We start from the raw sequence: 15,979 nt of genomic DNA, 5'->3' as shown, positions 1-15,979 counted from the left end.
TTTTGATTTTATTTCTAATCAAATTAACCTGCTCTTTCTTTTTATCCTTCAGCCAATATCATTGTTATTGTTGGTGACTTTAATGCTCATCACACTGAATGGCTTTGTTCTAGTGTTAGTGATTCTGCAAGTGTTAAGGCCCATAACTTTTATATTTCTTAATCTCTAACACAAATAGTCAACTGTCGAACTCGCTTTCCAGATAATCCAAATCATTGACCTTCTCTACTCGACTTATGTCTTGTTTCTGATTATAGTTGGTGCTCAGTTTCTCAACATTCATACTTAGGTGCTTCTGATCACGGTATGATCTCTCTAAAACTATTATCTTGTATATCTATGTATCTCTTAGAACTATCTTAAAGCTGACTGGGATTCTTTCCATGATTTTCTTCGTGATGGCTCTTCAGCAGCAATCTTTCGTGTTTCTGCTGATAAATGTGCTTCTTATGTAACATCTTGGATTCAGACTGGCATGGAATTATTTATTTCCTCTCAACAATTTTAAGTCATGCTTCACTCTTCTCAATGGTTTTCATCTCATTTTACTGCTGCAGTTTTCAATCGTAACCATTACTTCCATATCTATCATCAAAAAAATTCTCTTGAAAACAGACTTCTGTTTATTATTACTAGAAACCATTTTAAAAAGGTTTTGTCTAACGCCGAAGCCCGCTATTCTCAAGTCACAAAATCTCGTATTTCATCTTAAAAATTAGGCTTTAAATAAATATGGATTTCTATCTTCTTGATAGGTTTTATTGTGCATTAAATAGATATGGAGAGGTTGAGGCTATCGTTAAGGCTTTCAATATCTCTAAAGCCTTTGATAATGTTTTGTTTGTTGGTTTTCATAAGCTCTCTTCTTAAGGGTGTATCAGGTAACATATTTAAGATTATTGAATCCTTTCTTGCCAATCGTAGTAGAAAAGTTGTCCTTGATGGACAGCATTCTTCTTTACATTCTTTAACATCAGGAGTTTCTCAAGGTTCCATCCTTGGCCCTATACTTTTTTTAATTTACATTCACAATCTCCCAAAAGTTATCATATCTAAAGTGGCATTGTTCACTGACAATAGTGCCATTTATTTTTGTCTTGATAAAGAGCCAACACTCTTTGATTGCTTGGAGAGGGTATTTGAACTTGAAAAAGATTTCACTTTTTGTACAACATTTAGCAGAAGTGAGATCTCTCAGTGAGAAGTGGGGCTCAGTGAACTTTAACTTAGATTAAACGCAATTTTTTTTTCCTAATTGTAATTTTCATTTAAACCTAATTTCAGCTAGTTATTGCAACAATCTAGATCTTTATATATCTACCCTTCGTTTTCAAGGATTAACTTTTACTTCCGATCTTTCTTGGAAACCATATACTGAATTGATTGCAAAATTAGCATTTGCCAAGGTTGCACCTCTTTATCTTGCTTGCTACTTTCTTAACCTGGATTCTATTTTTTATCTATATAAATCTCAAATTTGTTCTTGTATGCAACACTGCTGCCAAATATGGAGCAGATTTTCGAATGATACCATTTCTTTTATAGATAAGGTACAAAAATGCATTTTAAACATAGTTGCAGCCAACTCTTGCAACCAACACTTAACCAACGGAACAGAACCAATAGAACAGAACAGAACCAATAGAACAGAACAGAATTCATGGTAAAAGATAAGCCCTAAAATGTGAAAATAATAAGTATGAAAAAATTTATTCAGCCCTAACAAAAACACTGAAGGTATAATAGTGGAATTTTACAAAATTGTTGCATAAGCAATTTGATGAGTCTGTGAGAAATTGCAAACATCCAACTAGCGTTAACTAATATGTTTTGATTAATTTTAAGAATTTAAGAAAAATTATCCAATATTGGGGTTTTTGAGACAGTTATGAAAGTTTGCCCAGAACTCAGGAATGAAGCGGAAATTGTATCATACCAACATGAGTTGATAAAAGGAAGAATGTCTTGGAGCATTTCTGCGTCCAGCAAAATACGAGGAATAGTCTGACTTTGTTTTTCCTCTAGTTAAAGACAAACCGCTGTTCAGCTATTCTCAAATAATAGGATGAACAAATCAATCAACTCTTGAACAAAGAGATGTTTGAAAATTCTATGTAGACTAGAGAATTATTAACACGATAAACAGTGGTTCCCGTACTAACTTTTTTTAGTATTAATTAAATTACTGCACTGAAGTTTTATTTTAGCCTTATTCTAAATAATAATGTTTTTATTTAATTTTAAGTTTTACAATTAACTTTTACAATTTAATTTGTATGACGATTTTTTATTGCTATTTTGTGTTCATTAGGGGCGGCTGTTCCACATTTTACGTAGTCATATTATAATTTTTAATTTTGATGCTCAAAACTGCACCTTTTGTAACAAAACTGTTGTAATAAAAACTTTAATATTTGTTGTTTTATAGTCAATGAATGTTTTGTCCTATTGTGTACCTACTGTGCATTCTGGTTAGTGTTGAACGTTACCAGTGCAATTTGAACAGCACATGTTTTAAAAACTTCAACAGTGTTCCCATTATACTTCTAAAGGAGGTAGAATAGAGACAAATATCTGTAACAACTATTTTCTCTATTCACTCTAAATCTAGGGTCAAAACGGACAGACAGAAAACAAACAACTCATTTAAAAAAAATTATAATAGTGTCTCTATTGCATCCTTATCAGAAGTGAAATAGAGACAAACATCTAAAACAATTAATGTACTAGTTATTAGTAACTAGTAATTAACAATTAGTGTATTAGTAATTAGTAATTGATTAATTTTCCTGATCAACTTAAAATTGCCAAAGTAAGTAAATAACTATCACCCTATCTCCTTTCATTCTGTATTTTCAAAAATTTTAGAGAATCTTATATAACAAAATCAACACTCATTTTTTTGTAAGTAATATTTTATTTAATAATCAATATGGTTTCGAAAAAAATAACTCCACCGAACATGCAATACTTTAATTTACATGTAGTATTAACGAGTCGTTTAATAAATCTGAATATACATTAGGAATTTTTATTGATTTATCAAACAAGCTTTTGATACTATTGACCATCAAATTCTTATTAAAAAGCTCGAATTATAAGGAATCACAGAAGTCGTTTTAAAATGGATAAAGAGTTATTTAAATAATCGTGCTCAATATGTACACATTGACGATAAATCACCAAAAACGTTACTAAACATTACTTGTGACTTGCCACAAGATTCTATACTCGGACCTCTTCTTTTTCTTATATATGTCAATGATCTCAAAAAAGAATCCAGCCTGAGGAAAATAATATTTTCCGACGACACAAATTTATTTTTATCTTACAACAACATTACTATATTATTTGAAATTATAAACTTAGAACTTAAAAAATTTCCGACTGGTTCAAACTAAATATTTACAAAACTAACTGGTATCTATTTCACCCACTTTCCAAAAAAAACTAATACCATACGAAACGCCATCATTGATATTCATTGATAATATTCAAATAAAAAGAGTAAAAACTACTCAGTTTTTAGGAATATATATTGATGAAAATGTTACATGGAGACAGCACATCGAAAATTTAAGCAACAAAATTTCAAAAAGTATTTAAATATTATACAAATCAAAAACCTATTTAAACAAGCGCACTTTAATGCAACTGTATTATTCACTTATTCATTGCCATATTACCTATGCAAATATTGCGTGGGGCAGTACTAACAAAAGTAAACTATAGCCTCTTCATCGTCACCAGAAACATATAGCACGTTTAGTTAATTCTTATGATCGACGAACTCATTCAAAGCCTCTTTTAAGAAAAATGAATGGTTTAAACATATATCAACTTAACGTATATAATATTCTTTGTTTTATGTACAAATGTAAAACGAAATTCCGTCTCTTTTTCATAGTTTATTTAAACAAAACAAAAAAATAAATACGATCTACGAAATGATGATTTTTTGATGCAACCATTTTCGAAAACTAATCATTGTAAATTTTGCATTCCCTTTCGCGGACCGTATCTTTGGAACAAAACGTCTTAAATAACTTTGATTTTTCTTTTAAATGGAATATCTTTTAAAAAAAAGTTGAAAGAAGTAGTTTTTAAAATTGACAATATACATATGTACTTTTAAAACCTTTTGAAATTCTTTTTATGTTATTTATATCGGTTTATATGGTTAGTAATGTATGATTTTAATTGTATTATTTGTATTTCAATTATTTACGATCAGCAAGCCTGTATTGCTATTATATTGTCTGTCTATAATATCTATTAAAATTTATTTTTAAATTTTTCAAAATTTATTTATTTTGATTTAAACCTCTTTTAATCTTGATATGATTTGCAATTCAATTATTTACGATCCGCGAGCCTATGCTGCTTTTATAATATCTGTCAAATTATCTTTAAGAAATTTTTGTGAACTTTTTATTTTTTTTTAAATTTTATTATTTAAATCTTGTTATTCTTTTATTATTGTAAAACACTTTCTTTTTATTTACTACGTAAAATATTTAATAAGTAAAAATGCAACAACGACTTTTTACAGCGGTACTCGACGACAAGACCATACGGTCTTCTGCGAGTTTTCGCGTTCTTTTTTTATAAATAGATTAAATATCTTCACTTGTAATTGTTTTTATTATTTTAACTTTTTATCATTTTAGCTTGTAAATTTTATGAAATGTTAACATAATGTTTTAAAATGTAATAAAGAACAAAAAAAAGTGTCTCTACTCACTCCATATGTGTGGTCAATAGGGACAGACAGAAAACAGAGAAAAAATTAGGTTAGCCAATAGTTTTATTTATTAAAAATGCATAATTTCATAGGAGCAGTATATGGCTATTCTTAGCACTAATGAATGCAAATTAAATAAAATGCAAAAATGTATTTTATGTCATAAGTACCAGAAAAACCTTTAAAACTGTCCCTATTCACCCCGTTTTACGGTACAACGTTAATACAACGTCGTTTGCCTGCTGGGCTATTAATGAGTTTTTCCATTTTCCTTCGTGTGTTGGTAAATACAAGACGAGATTTTTAACTTGGTTTTGCCTATATAACGCTTTTTGCAGGACCACTCAAGTTTACTAACTTGAGTGGTCCTGCAAAAAGCGTTATATATAGTACATAGAGATTTTTTCGATGATTTAAAGGTGTGTAACCTGCAGTTCAGCATGTTTCATTTTCAGTTTCCATGGTTTCCATTGAATATATAAATGTTGGCTTTTTAGTATTTTTAAGTTTGGCTAATTAGTATTTTTTGCATTATCAGTAGAGTAAAACGGGAGTGGGAGTCGACATATCTTTTACCTTTTAAATGATTTTACCTATATATTATTGGAAATTGCTTGTGCAATAGCTTTACTTTCATGAAACTACAAAAAACATTCCACAACTACAGCCAAAAGTTCCAAGCCAGCAAGTCTAGAACCTTTGAACCATAAATTTTAAATTCATATAAAAAAAAAACAATATGAAAGACATACGTTTAAAGGCATTTTGATTTCTTAGAAGCTGAAATTTAACATAATTTTTGATCGCTCAGAAAGGGCAATTATTGCCCCTTTTACTGGGGTTAAAGGGTATAAACTAATGACTCGAAGGAGACAGCGGAAACTCTGACTATGTTAAAAGTAGTGAGTAGTAATTTTTATCTTCCAAATTTAAATTTAATTTCAATGGAAAACAAACTTTAAATCAAAAAACGTGGTTGAGTTCTCATTTATGTTCACAAAAAATTTTAGCATTGTTTTAGAAATGATCTCTGACAGCAATACAAAAAAGTAATTATTGAAATTACAAACAAGCAAACAAAAAACATTTTACAAAGCTGCTTTTATCGGCCACCTAACAGCGTGAGCAAAAACCTGAGCATGTTTTTATAACAAATCATTAAATAAAATACAATTGAAAAAAACAAAAACTTTATAATTGAAGATCTAAACATGCTTTTTTTATAATGACGACCTTAAAGTTAAAAACTTTTATCGTGCAATTTTTGAAACGGTTTTTTCAACTACTTTAATAAAAGGATCCACTAGAGTAACAATAAACTCGCTAACTTTAATTGAAAATACTATAGTTACAGGCATTTTTGATAAAAAAAAAACTATATTTTTTAAAAATATAAAATTGCTAAAAAAAGTGCATTAAACGAAAATTTATTTGGCTTTTTTTGCGCAAAGTTCGTAAAGTTGAATATTAGGATTGTAATACCCGTTTAACCGGTTTACCGTTAAACCAACAGCTGTGGCGCAGCGGTTAGAGGGATTTCTTTAAGAGTGAAAAAACCAGGATTCATTTCTAGCTCTGGGCATATTATGCGTCATCGGTATGGAAATAGGCGTGAACTTTCCAGTTAAATGCAGTGCTCTGTGACCAGACCAGTAGGTCTTCTAGGGGCACCTAAAACTAAAACAAAACAAAAACATATTAAAAAAATAGTCAGACAAGAAAACATTGAATTTATTGCTGATAAATTTCTCTATTTACCGGAACAAACATGTTTTTGCGGCTTTTCTCTAATCTCAGAAAATAACTGTGAAATGTCGCGTATCTTTAGAGGGTTTATATTTATTGCTTAGACACTCGAAAAAACTAAACGCTCGAAAGTCAATTATTTTATCATGTTTTAGTATATGTTTTTAATTTTATTCTTTTTAGTTTATTTAATTTTTTAAAAAGCACCGTCATGAAACTAAATGTGTTATTTAGATATTTTTGGCATGACTATTTAAACCAAGTTTTCTCTTCTGACTTCCTAATCCTCGAAAACAAAAAAATCAGACGAAATATCGTCTATCAATATATCAGACTCTAAAAATTTTTATATACCTTAAATTCAGTAAAACACATTTATAATGAGACTAACTTCAAAACGTTTAAAGATCAACTATCAATGTTCAATGGAATAACATAATTTTTTAGCGATAATGCAAGTAACATCTGTGAAACTTTTTTTTTAATTTCTGTTTCTGTATATATTGATAGTTTTGCAATCGTTAAAAAACAGTAACAACTAATGATTTCAGTATATCTTGGATTGCTGAAGGTTTTAAAAAAATATCGGGGATCAAAAAAGAGTTTATTTTTTTGAAAGCAAAAGCATCAAACACATGCAAAAAAAAAATGTAAATAGTAAACAAAAATCTATTTGAAAAAAAAATTACTTCCAGTTACTTTCGTTTTTCATTATTTGAAAAGTTTTGTGTCATTTTAAAGTGTATTAAGATGAAACAAGAATTTTAAAATGAAACAAAACGCACTTGGCAAATAATAAAAAAAAAAAACCATACTCTAGTTTTCACAGATGATTAAAGTTGAAATTAACTAAGAGCTTTAGCTCAAGAATTTTATTGTAGAAAAAACTAATATCACCTAATCAATAAAAGAATTATTAAAAGGGACAAATTTTCTAGTAGTGATTATAGATGAAAATTTTTCATGGAAACTTTATGTAAAATACATTTAAAGTAAAATCTCAAGAAATATTTCCATATTATAAAAAATTAAACCATTATAATTAATGCTGCATCTTTGAAAAAAATTCCCATTTATTCATAGTTTTATCTCTTGCTTTAATATGAGGCAGTTGGAAAATTATGGAAAACTAAAAACATTTTATAGCATGCAAAAGCATGCCGCCAGAAGCATTTTCGGCGCACACAGAACTGTTCAATGTAAAGCTCTTTCAAGGGAATCTAAAACCTTAAATATCTATAAATTTAATATACACCAAGTTTTACTCTTCATGTTTAATATTATTATACGCCAATGTTCTTCACGTGCGTATTATATTTCAGTCTTACTTTAGTAAAATCTCTCATAAATACCCTATTCAATTTTCAATTAATAACTTTGTTGTTCAAAGAACTAATTTAGAGCTCGGTTCTTTTCCAAGTCCAATATTGTGGAACATTTTTCTGGAAACAATTTTCTAAACTTATTACTCACAATAAAATTGTTCAAAAGTTCTCATCGGAAAATAAAATTATACTTTTTGATAGACTTAAAAAATCTCTTTTAAAATGAATACATTAATGATAAAATTACAAAAATATTTATTGCTACTAAACGTTTTCTTTTGATGCTGTTTTCTTTATTCTCTTTTTTTTTCATTTTTTTTTGTTCGTTGAAATACTATTTAAATATTTTTTGTTTGTTGAAATACTATTTAAATATTTTTTGTTCGTTGAAATACTATTTAATTTTAATACTGTTATTAGTCTTTAATATGATATGGTTTTATTTCATTAAGTAAAATTAAATGGGTTTAAAATTTTTCTTATATACTTAATAATTTTTTATTAGTGAATAACATATGGTACCTAAAATTTCAGACAAATTCATTTTTTCAATATGGTTTGAATTAATAAACAAAAAATTTGGAGCAAATGAAAAGTATTTTTTTTAAAAACTTATTGGCTTAATGAATATATATTTATTGTTTATCAATAACATTATTAATGGCTATTTTGCCTGAGCAAACCGAAGTTTGCAATTATTTTGCCTATCAGGACCCATTTTTTTTGAAACAATACTCGATGAAACGCTTGAGTTTAGATATGCTTTTTGCTTTTGAACCGTCTTTGTAGACAAAGATGTTAAGAATTGCGTAAAAGTGAACTATTTGCCGAGCTTTTGGTACGTTTAGAGGATTTCTTAAAATTTTGGAACATAATTGATATTTTGCGAATCCAGGAAGTCGATGATGTCATTTGCATAATTTAAACTAACAAAACAAGTAGTTTCTAGTTTTGCGATTGATAGAAGTTACTAGACACATTTAGAGAATTTTTATGTAATTTTTCTTGTTAATGGTTGAGCCACTTTTCATCATGAATGGTTTTGACACGCCTTTGGGTTATATAATCACGGAAAAAAGCAACTTTCTTTCAACTTTCTTTTTCATTTAAAATTTGACACTTACTGGATTAGCTGAAAAATTGCTTGAGTTAAAGCCATCGTTTTTGCTCAAGGTTGCGTTGCAAAAGGTAAGATATAACTCATCGTCCAAGATCCGGTCAAGATTCCGAAAAAAAAAAGGTAATGATATTGACACAAAGATCTGATTTTGTGTAAGCTGATCATTGGTACAATATTAATTGTCTTTTTTTTAAAGTATTAAATATCAGTCGTTTTTTTCGATTCGTTTTTTTTTGTCCATTTTTTTGATATTCAGCTACTTACTTTTCTCAATTATTAGGAACACGTTCAAGAACACTGTAGTTAAACTCTCGTTTTTCAAGAGAATTTAGATGTAAAAATTTTTGATTTATCCAAGTGTGTATTTCAAAATTGGCAAATTCGTTTTCGGAGTTCCTCTTGAACATCCAAAAACGAATTATCACATTAGTATAAACAGGGTATCTAATTCTTTCTAAAATTGAAATACATTCAATGATTTAAGATATTAGGTCACGTGCAATAAAGCGCATTGAAATGTTAGGCATCATATAATATAAACTAACAATTAGACAATGTAAACGGAACTTAGTGATAAAACAGTTTCCAGCTCTCTTATATATTCATACAATTTTTTACTTACGGGTATATTACATATTATTACAGTACCTCGAATAATGGTGGCAACGGTGCACCCTTATGCCTAACACTGGCTTTGTAAAAGATTGTTTCTTTATTTCAATCCAAAAATTTAATATGCAAAAAATTTTTTCAATATATAAAATAGTTAATGCACTTTGTTTGTAAAAAATGCTAAAGTCAACTAGGCACATAATTTATAGCCAAGAAGTCTAGTTGCCTTTTAATGAACTTATTATGGAACATTTGACTATTTCAATTAAAACTTTTATAAAATTTAAGATAAAACTTTTGTGCGTCGCCAGCAACTGTATCTATGTATAAGAAGACATAGCAATAACATTTTTATAGTTAAATAACTTTTTTATAGTGAAAGTAAATGCATTATATCAACAGCAAAAAAATATTATTGTAAAAGTAAAGATATTGAATTGAAAGCGAAGATATCAAAAGTGAAGATAGCAAAAACGAAGATAGCAAAAGTGAAGATAGAAAAAGTGAGCATAGTAAAAGTGAAGATAGAAAAAGTGAGCATAGTAAAAGTGAAGATAGAAAAAGTGAGCATAGCAAAAGTGAAGATAGAAAAAGTGAGCATAGTAAAAGTGAGCATAGAAAAAGTGAAGATAGAAAAAGTGAGCATAGCAAAAGTGAAGATAGAAAAAGTGAGCATAGTAAAAGTGAAGATAGAAAAAGTGAGCATAGCAAAAGTGAAGATAGAAAAAGTGAGCATAGTAAAAGCGAAGATAGAAAAAGTGAGCATAGCAAAAGTGAAGATAGAAAAAGTGAGCATAGTAAAAGTGAAGATAGAAAAAGTGAGCATAGTAAAAGTGAAGATAGAAAAAGTGAAGATAGCAAAAGTGAAGATCATAAAAGCGATAATAAAAAAAGGGAAGATAGTAAAAGTGAAGAAAACAAACGTGAACATAGCAAAAGTGAAAATAGTAAAAGTGAAGATAGTAAAAGTGAAGATAGTAAAAGTGAAGAAAACAAACGTGAACATAGCAAAAGTGAAGATAGCAAAATTTAAGATAGTAAAAGTGAAGATAGAAAAAATGAAGATAGTAAAAGTTAAGATGGCAAAAATGAAAATAACAAAAGTGAAGATATTCTTTTAAAACTGAAGATGTTATAGTTAATTCAAAAAGTATATCAGAGTTTAGAACATTCCAAGGTAAGTAATGTAAACAATGAAGTGAATACTGTTCAGCAAGTAAATATTGTGAGTCATTGACAATTGAAATTTTTGATAAACACATAAATGTTTAAATACAAATGAAGATGTTTGCGGTAAATGTGTTTATCTTGTGAATTTAAATGCGCTAGAATGACTCAAATAGAAACGTCAGTTTTTATTTGAGTCATATTCTATGTTTTATGGCTTAATATTTTAAAATGGATTTACTACAACTATAAATAAACCAACTAGAATCACCAAAAATAGTGTAACCTTAATTAATCAAATTATCACAAAAAAATTGCAAAAATAAGTCAAACATGAAATACTTATATCCGATATATCGGATCATTTTCAATTTTATTGCAACTCAAAAATGTAAAAAAATCTTAACTCTCAGAAAATGAGTATAACTAAGCAAAACTTGAGTATAACTAAGCAAAACAAAAAAAGTATAACTAATGACGCTTCTATTAAACTTTTTAGTCTTCATCTTTAGTCTTTATCTTTTTAAAACTGGAAAGGAATTTTGCAAAGAAAAAGCATTAAAAAAGCCTATGACAGTTTTCTTCAAAAATTTCAAAAATATTTCAATAATGCATTTCCGGAGATAACAAAAGTTATTAAATCCAAAATGTATTTGAATACATAAATAACCACCAAAATATTAAAATAATCGAAAAAGAAACAACGGTTGTATTTAAAATTTCTTTAAAAAAGAACATTTAATAATGAATCTAAATATATAAAATATAAAGGTATTTTTGAGCTAGTTATAAATCGTTCTAAGAAAACGTTTTTTCAAACCAATTACTTTTATTACCAATAATTTTAAAAATTACAGCACAATTATTTTACTATGCATGCAAGTAATAACTATATTCAAGCCAAAACTTTGAAGCCACTAAGTTTTCTTCCACCACTAGAGGCCCCTAAATATAGAGTATAACAATCCGAAACAACATCAAAACGCAAACATAAATAATTTTATGTCAAAACTAGAATAAAGAATTTTAAATAATCAAAACTATAAATAAAATAAACAATATTAAAATATAGATTATACTCTAAAACTTAAAATTTATATATGAATATAAGTCTAGTTAAGAATAGTACAAAAAATATTTTATCAACTTGTTGCTGTTACGTTTGGGGCAGGGGGCAAAAATTTTAGGGCTCCGATTATCGGAATTTTACGCAAAGCATCCTTATTTGACGTAAGAGTAAGCAAATAATGGTTTATGAGTTTGCTTCATGTCTGGTAGTTAGACATTTTAAAGACCAAAATATGTTTGGATTAAAGGCTTTTATTCCTGCCACAGCAAATCTTGCAGAAATGTTCACTATAGTAAAAGCTTGTGCATAAGCTTTCCTTAAAACTGTAGTTATATATTGTATGGCCATTGGCCATGAATTAGATACAACCCAATTATTAAAGGCTGCTTCGTAATAACATTTCAGCGGCCCTTACACTGACCGATTTAATGGCTGCAACTTGTGACTAAAATGTGGTGGAAAAACACCATGATTATTTCTTTCCTGCATATAATTCATTCCTACGAAACATAAAACCACAAAGCCACTGCTTTTTAGCAATTTTTAAATTTTTCCAAGACTTAGGAATGTGCTTAGAAAGAGTCATTGCAAATTCATATGCAAGTTTTCGTGTTGTTTTGGTTGACAATTAATAGTGGAATTAATTTTTGTCATAAATATCAATCTTATTAGAAATAAATTTAATAATGGTCTATTCTCTTACCAAAACATAATTAATTTTTTAGATTCAATATTTATAACACACTGGTTAACAGCCCTTTTTAATAAGTTATGTAAGTATGGAGATAACGCTATAGGATCAAAGATGCATACAAATCAAGGGTACATGTTCTCCCATACTTTCTTTTTATATTTTAGATTTAAGTTTAAAAAATTCTAATTTTTTATTTTTCATACTTTCTCAATATATAAATATAAATTTTTCTTAATATTTTATAAACTATTTATATAATATTTCCTAATACTATAGTATTAGGAAATATTATATAAATAGTTTATAAAATATTAAGAAAAATTTATCGTAATAATTGAAAACTGCTTCATATAGTTTTGAATTTTTTTTGTTTGTTTATTATTTTGTTTTTTGTTTATTAATTATTGAAAATCAGTTTTGGAGTTTATTATCTTTATTTTTCTAATTTGCTTGTATTATGTTTGATGACATTTTTAATGATGTTTAATGACAGATTTTTTGGGGCTTGTCGATAAAACTATTTTGTCTTCTTTTTACCTCGACCATTTGTATATTTTACAAATACGAAAATTGTAATTATTTCTAACGGCAAATTTAAGAGGAAAAAAAAAGTTTTGAAAAGTTTTTTATATAATAAATATTTAAAAACAAAATTAGAGTGTTTTGAGTAACAACATTATAAATACGTTATTTAAAACTTTGAAAAAATTTAAGATAATTACTTTGATTATTATTTTGACAATTTTGATATTTTAATTATTTAAAAATTATTTTCATTAATACTTAATACATATTTTTACATATAATTCACTTAATACATAAAAATTAGCATGGCTTTTGAAATAGGAGTTTAACTGAACATTAATTTGAACATCAATCTCAATCTACACTAGGTGTTTTTATCATCTAATCAAAAGCTTATGATGCGGTTGGTCATAACAATTTATTACAAATAATTAAATATTATAGTTTAAACAAGAAAGTTTTAAAATGGTTTGAATGCTATTTAACAAATCGTTAGCAACATGTGTATTATAATGATGGTTATCAAAGTGAATCCCCAAGTATAACCTGTGGTGTTCCACAAGGTTCTCTTCTCAAACCACTATTTTTAATCTAGTAAACGACTTAAACAAAGCTTCTAAATTAGAAGATTGTAAACTTAACATATTTGATGTTTTATGTTTTACTTTTATATGGAAAAAAGATTTATCTAATTTTTTTTTTAACGATTAATAACGCACATTAAATAATAATTTTTTAAATGAACCTTTTTGTAGAACGAAGTTTAATCAATTTTGTATTGCTTATTGTGCACCCCATTTTTGGAATAAAATAGTATTACCAAGTTTTGATCTTTTTGTTACTTTTTCTGTTTTTAAAACTAAATTAAATGAATTCATTTTCTTCATGGACAACATTCTAAAATTCTACTAAAAATGTATGTAAAATGTAAATGTTAAATCTTCAGCATATTATATATTAAAATGTTAGTACGTTGTTTCTTTGCATAATGTTAAATCTTTAGTCTTTTATCTATACATTATAAATAAATGTGTTTATTTTTTAAGGTTCCGATGATGAGGTGCTTATGATCTCCTTTTGGAAACCTAGCTTTATATTGTAATTACAATGTAAAGCTAGGTTTGTAAATACAATATTTAACTGTCAATATTTTGTAAAAGTCTTTTAATTTAGTATGTATCACGATTTATATTATTATGAACCACGACTAACAATGTAAAATGAAATAAAAATTACACCAGAATTTGAAGAAAAAACAGGAAACCCTAAATATATATATATATATATATATATATATATATATATATATATATATATATATATATATTTACGGAGCTTCATAATGATAATTTGCTTATGAAAATAAGAAAACAGTTACATTATGTAACTGTTTTCTTATTTTCATAAGCAAATTATCATTATGAAGCTCCGTATATATATATATATATATATATATATATATATATATATATATATATATATATATATATATATATATATATATATATATATATATATACATATATATATATATATATATATATTTACGGAGCTTCATAATGATAATTTGCTTATGAAAATAAGAAAACAGTTACATTATGATAATAAGAAAAAAATGCAGTTTCATTAATACATATTTTTATCATTCTGAGAATACCTTATAATGTTCACGCAAAAAATGCTAACAAAAAAAAGACTCATAATTATAATGCCATGTTTTATAAAAGCATTATAATTGTAGCTAAAATTTAAAAACAATTTTTAATAAAAATAAAAGAAAACAAACTACTGTCCCCTGTCTGCAACAAACAAGAGTCCTCTGTCTACAATAAAACGACAGCTGTTGTTTTATAAATATTTTCCGAATTAATCTGATGAATGCAAAAAAATGCAAAAGTATTTTTCATTTTAATCAATGATTGCTCTTGTTTTTCCAAAATTTTGACCAGCCTGGGATGCTCCTTTGTTTGAACCTGCTTGCAAACCAATAACACCTTCACCAGCTCTTAATTGTTGTTCAGTAAATTCACGTCTGTTTTCTGTTGCTTCTTCAGGTCCAAGAGTTGGTCCATCGTATATTTTTCGGGCTTTTCTTCCAAGAGCAAAAATTCCATTTATAACTTGAGGTATATTTTGCGCTTCAAATAAATCAACGGTTTGAAAAAGATCTATTTTGCTGATTCCAAGACCTTCACATGCTGTCAAAAACTGGCCGATTGTTTCCATTTGTTTAAAAGCTAGTTTTGAAGCCTGAAACTTCTTCACGCTACCCGGTTGTATAATATTAATTAAATGACACAATATTACTCCATCTTTTAAGGTGTTTTGAACGTCTTTAGCATTTTCAATTACTCCAATTTGTGAAGCTAATTCGGCATGTTCACCCCCTCCATCTCTTAGCACTTCACCAATCCATTCCATTGCTTCTTTTGTTAAATCGGGATCAAACTTTGCAGCACGTTTATTTGCCAATTCAGCAGTCATACCATATCCTTTTGGTCGACAAGCCATTTTAATGTTAACGTAAAAAAATAACCACAACTGTGTATATTTTCTACAAAGACTATACACGATGTGAAACGAACTCTTTTAACTTTACTTTTGAAACAACGCCCTGCGTTGCTCACGCTTGAACGATTCTATTCTTGTTTTTGTCAACATTTGATCACTCCTATATTGACATCAAGTTGTGTGCTTATATAGAGTTAAAATTTCAATAGTAAACAGCTTTTATTTATTTAACACAGTGTGTATTGTCATCAACATATTAAAGCCAAGTGAACTTGGAGTTTTACACTTTCCAATAACTAATTAATTTAAGCTAATATGATTTTTTAATTTTAAATAAAGCAAAACTTATAGACTATTTTACTACTTAAATGTTTTTTCGATTATGTGTTATAATACAATTATCCTGTTGCAAATGGGATTTTTAATAAAAAACTTTCCAGTTACATAAAAAAGCAAAATACTGAAC

General features: G+C 27.5%; 2 protein-coding genes across 2 annotated transcripts; one reads left to right on the top strand and one right to left on the bottom strand.

The window, feature by feature from the left end:
• The first annotated feature begins 5,767 nt into the window (after positions 1–5,767).
• On the top strand, positions 5,768–10,580 carry LOC136086960 (luc7-like protein 3). The gene is made up of 2 exons (XM_065809461.1): positions 5,768–5,793; positions 9,992–10,580. The coding sequence occupies exons 1-2, from the start codon at positions 5,768–5,770 to the stop codon at positions 10,578–10,580; spliced, it is 615 nt and encodes a 204-aa protein (XP_065665533.1).
• Positions 10,581–14,623: 4,043 nt separating this feature from the next.
• LOC100206874 (myophilin) lies at positions 14,624–15,675 on the bottom strand. Its single transcript, XM_065810655.1, has one exon. It carries the CDS (start codon positions 15,511–15,513, stop codon positions 14,911–14,913), a length of 603 nt encoding a protein of 200 aa, XP_065666727.1. The 5' UTR covers positions 15,514–15,675; the 3' UTR covers positions 14,624–14,910.
• Positions 15,676–15,979: the final 304 nt, after the last annotated feature.

This window comes from Hydra vulgaris, chromosome 11, assembly GCF_038396675.1.
Source record: "Hydra vulgaris chromosome 11, alternate assembly HydraT2T_AEP".
NCBI classification, from domain to species: Eukaryota; Metazoa; Cnidaria; class Hydrozoa; order Anthoathecata; family Hydridae; genus Hydra; species Hydra vulgaris.
The sequence above is the reverse complement of the archived record's forward strand: the minus strand, read 5'-3'. Positions and strand labels throughout refer to the sequence as shown.

Excerpts from the sequence above, each read along its gene's own strand:
- LOC136086960 (XM_065809461.1), top strand. The coding sequence starts at position 5,768 with ATGATCTCTGACAGCAATACAAAAAA. Across the intron at positions 5,794-9,991 it reads TCTGACAGCAATACAAAAAA|CGAAGATATCAAAAGTGAAG; the intron begins GTAATTATTGAA and ends TTGAATTGAAAG.
- LOC100206874 (XM_065810655.1), bottom strand. The coding sequence starts at position 15,513 with ATGGCTTGTCGACCAAAAGGATATGGTATGACTGCTGAATTGGCAAAT.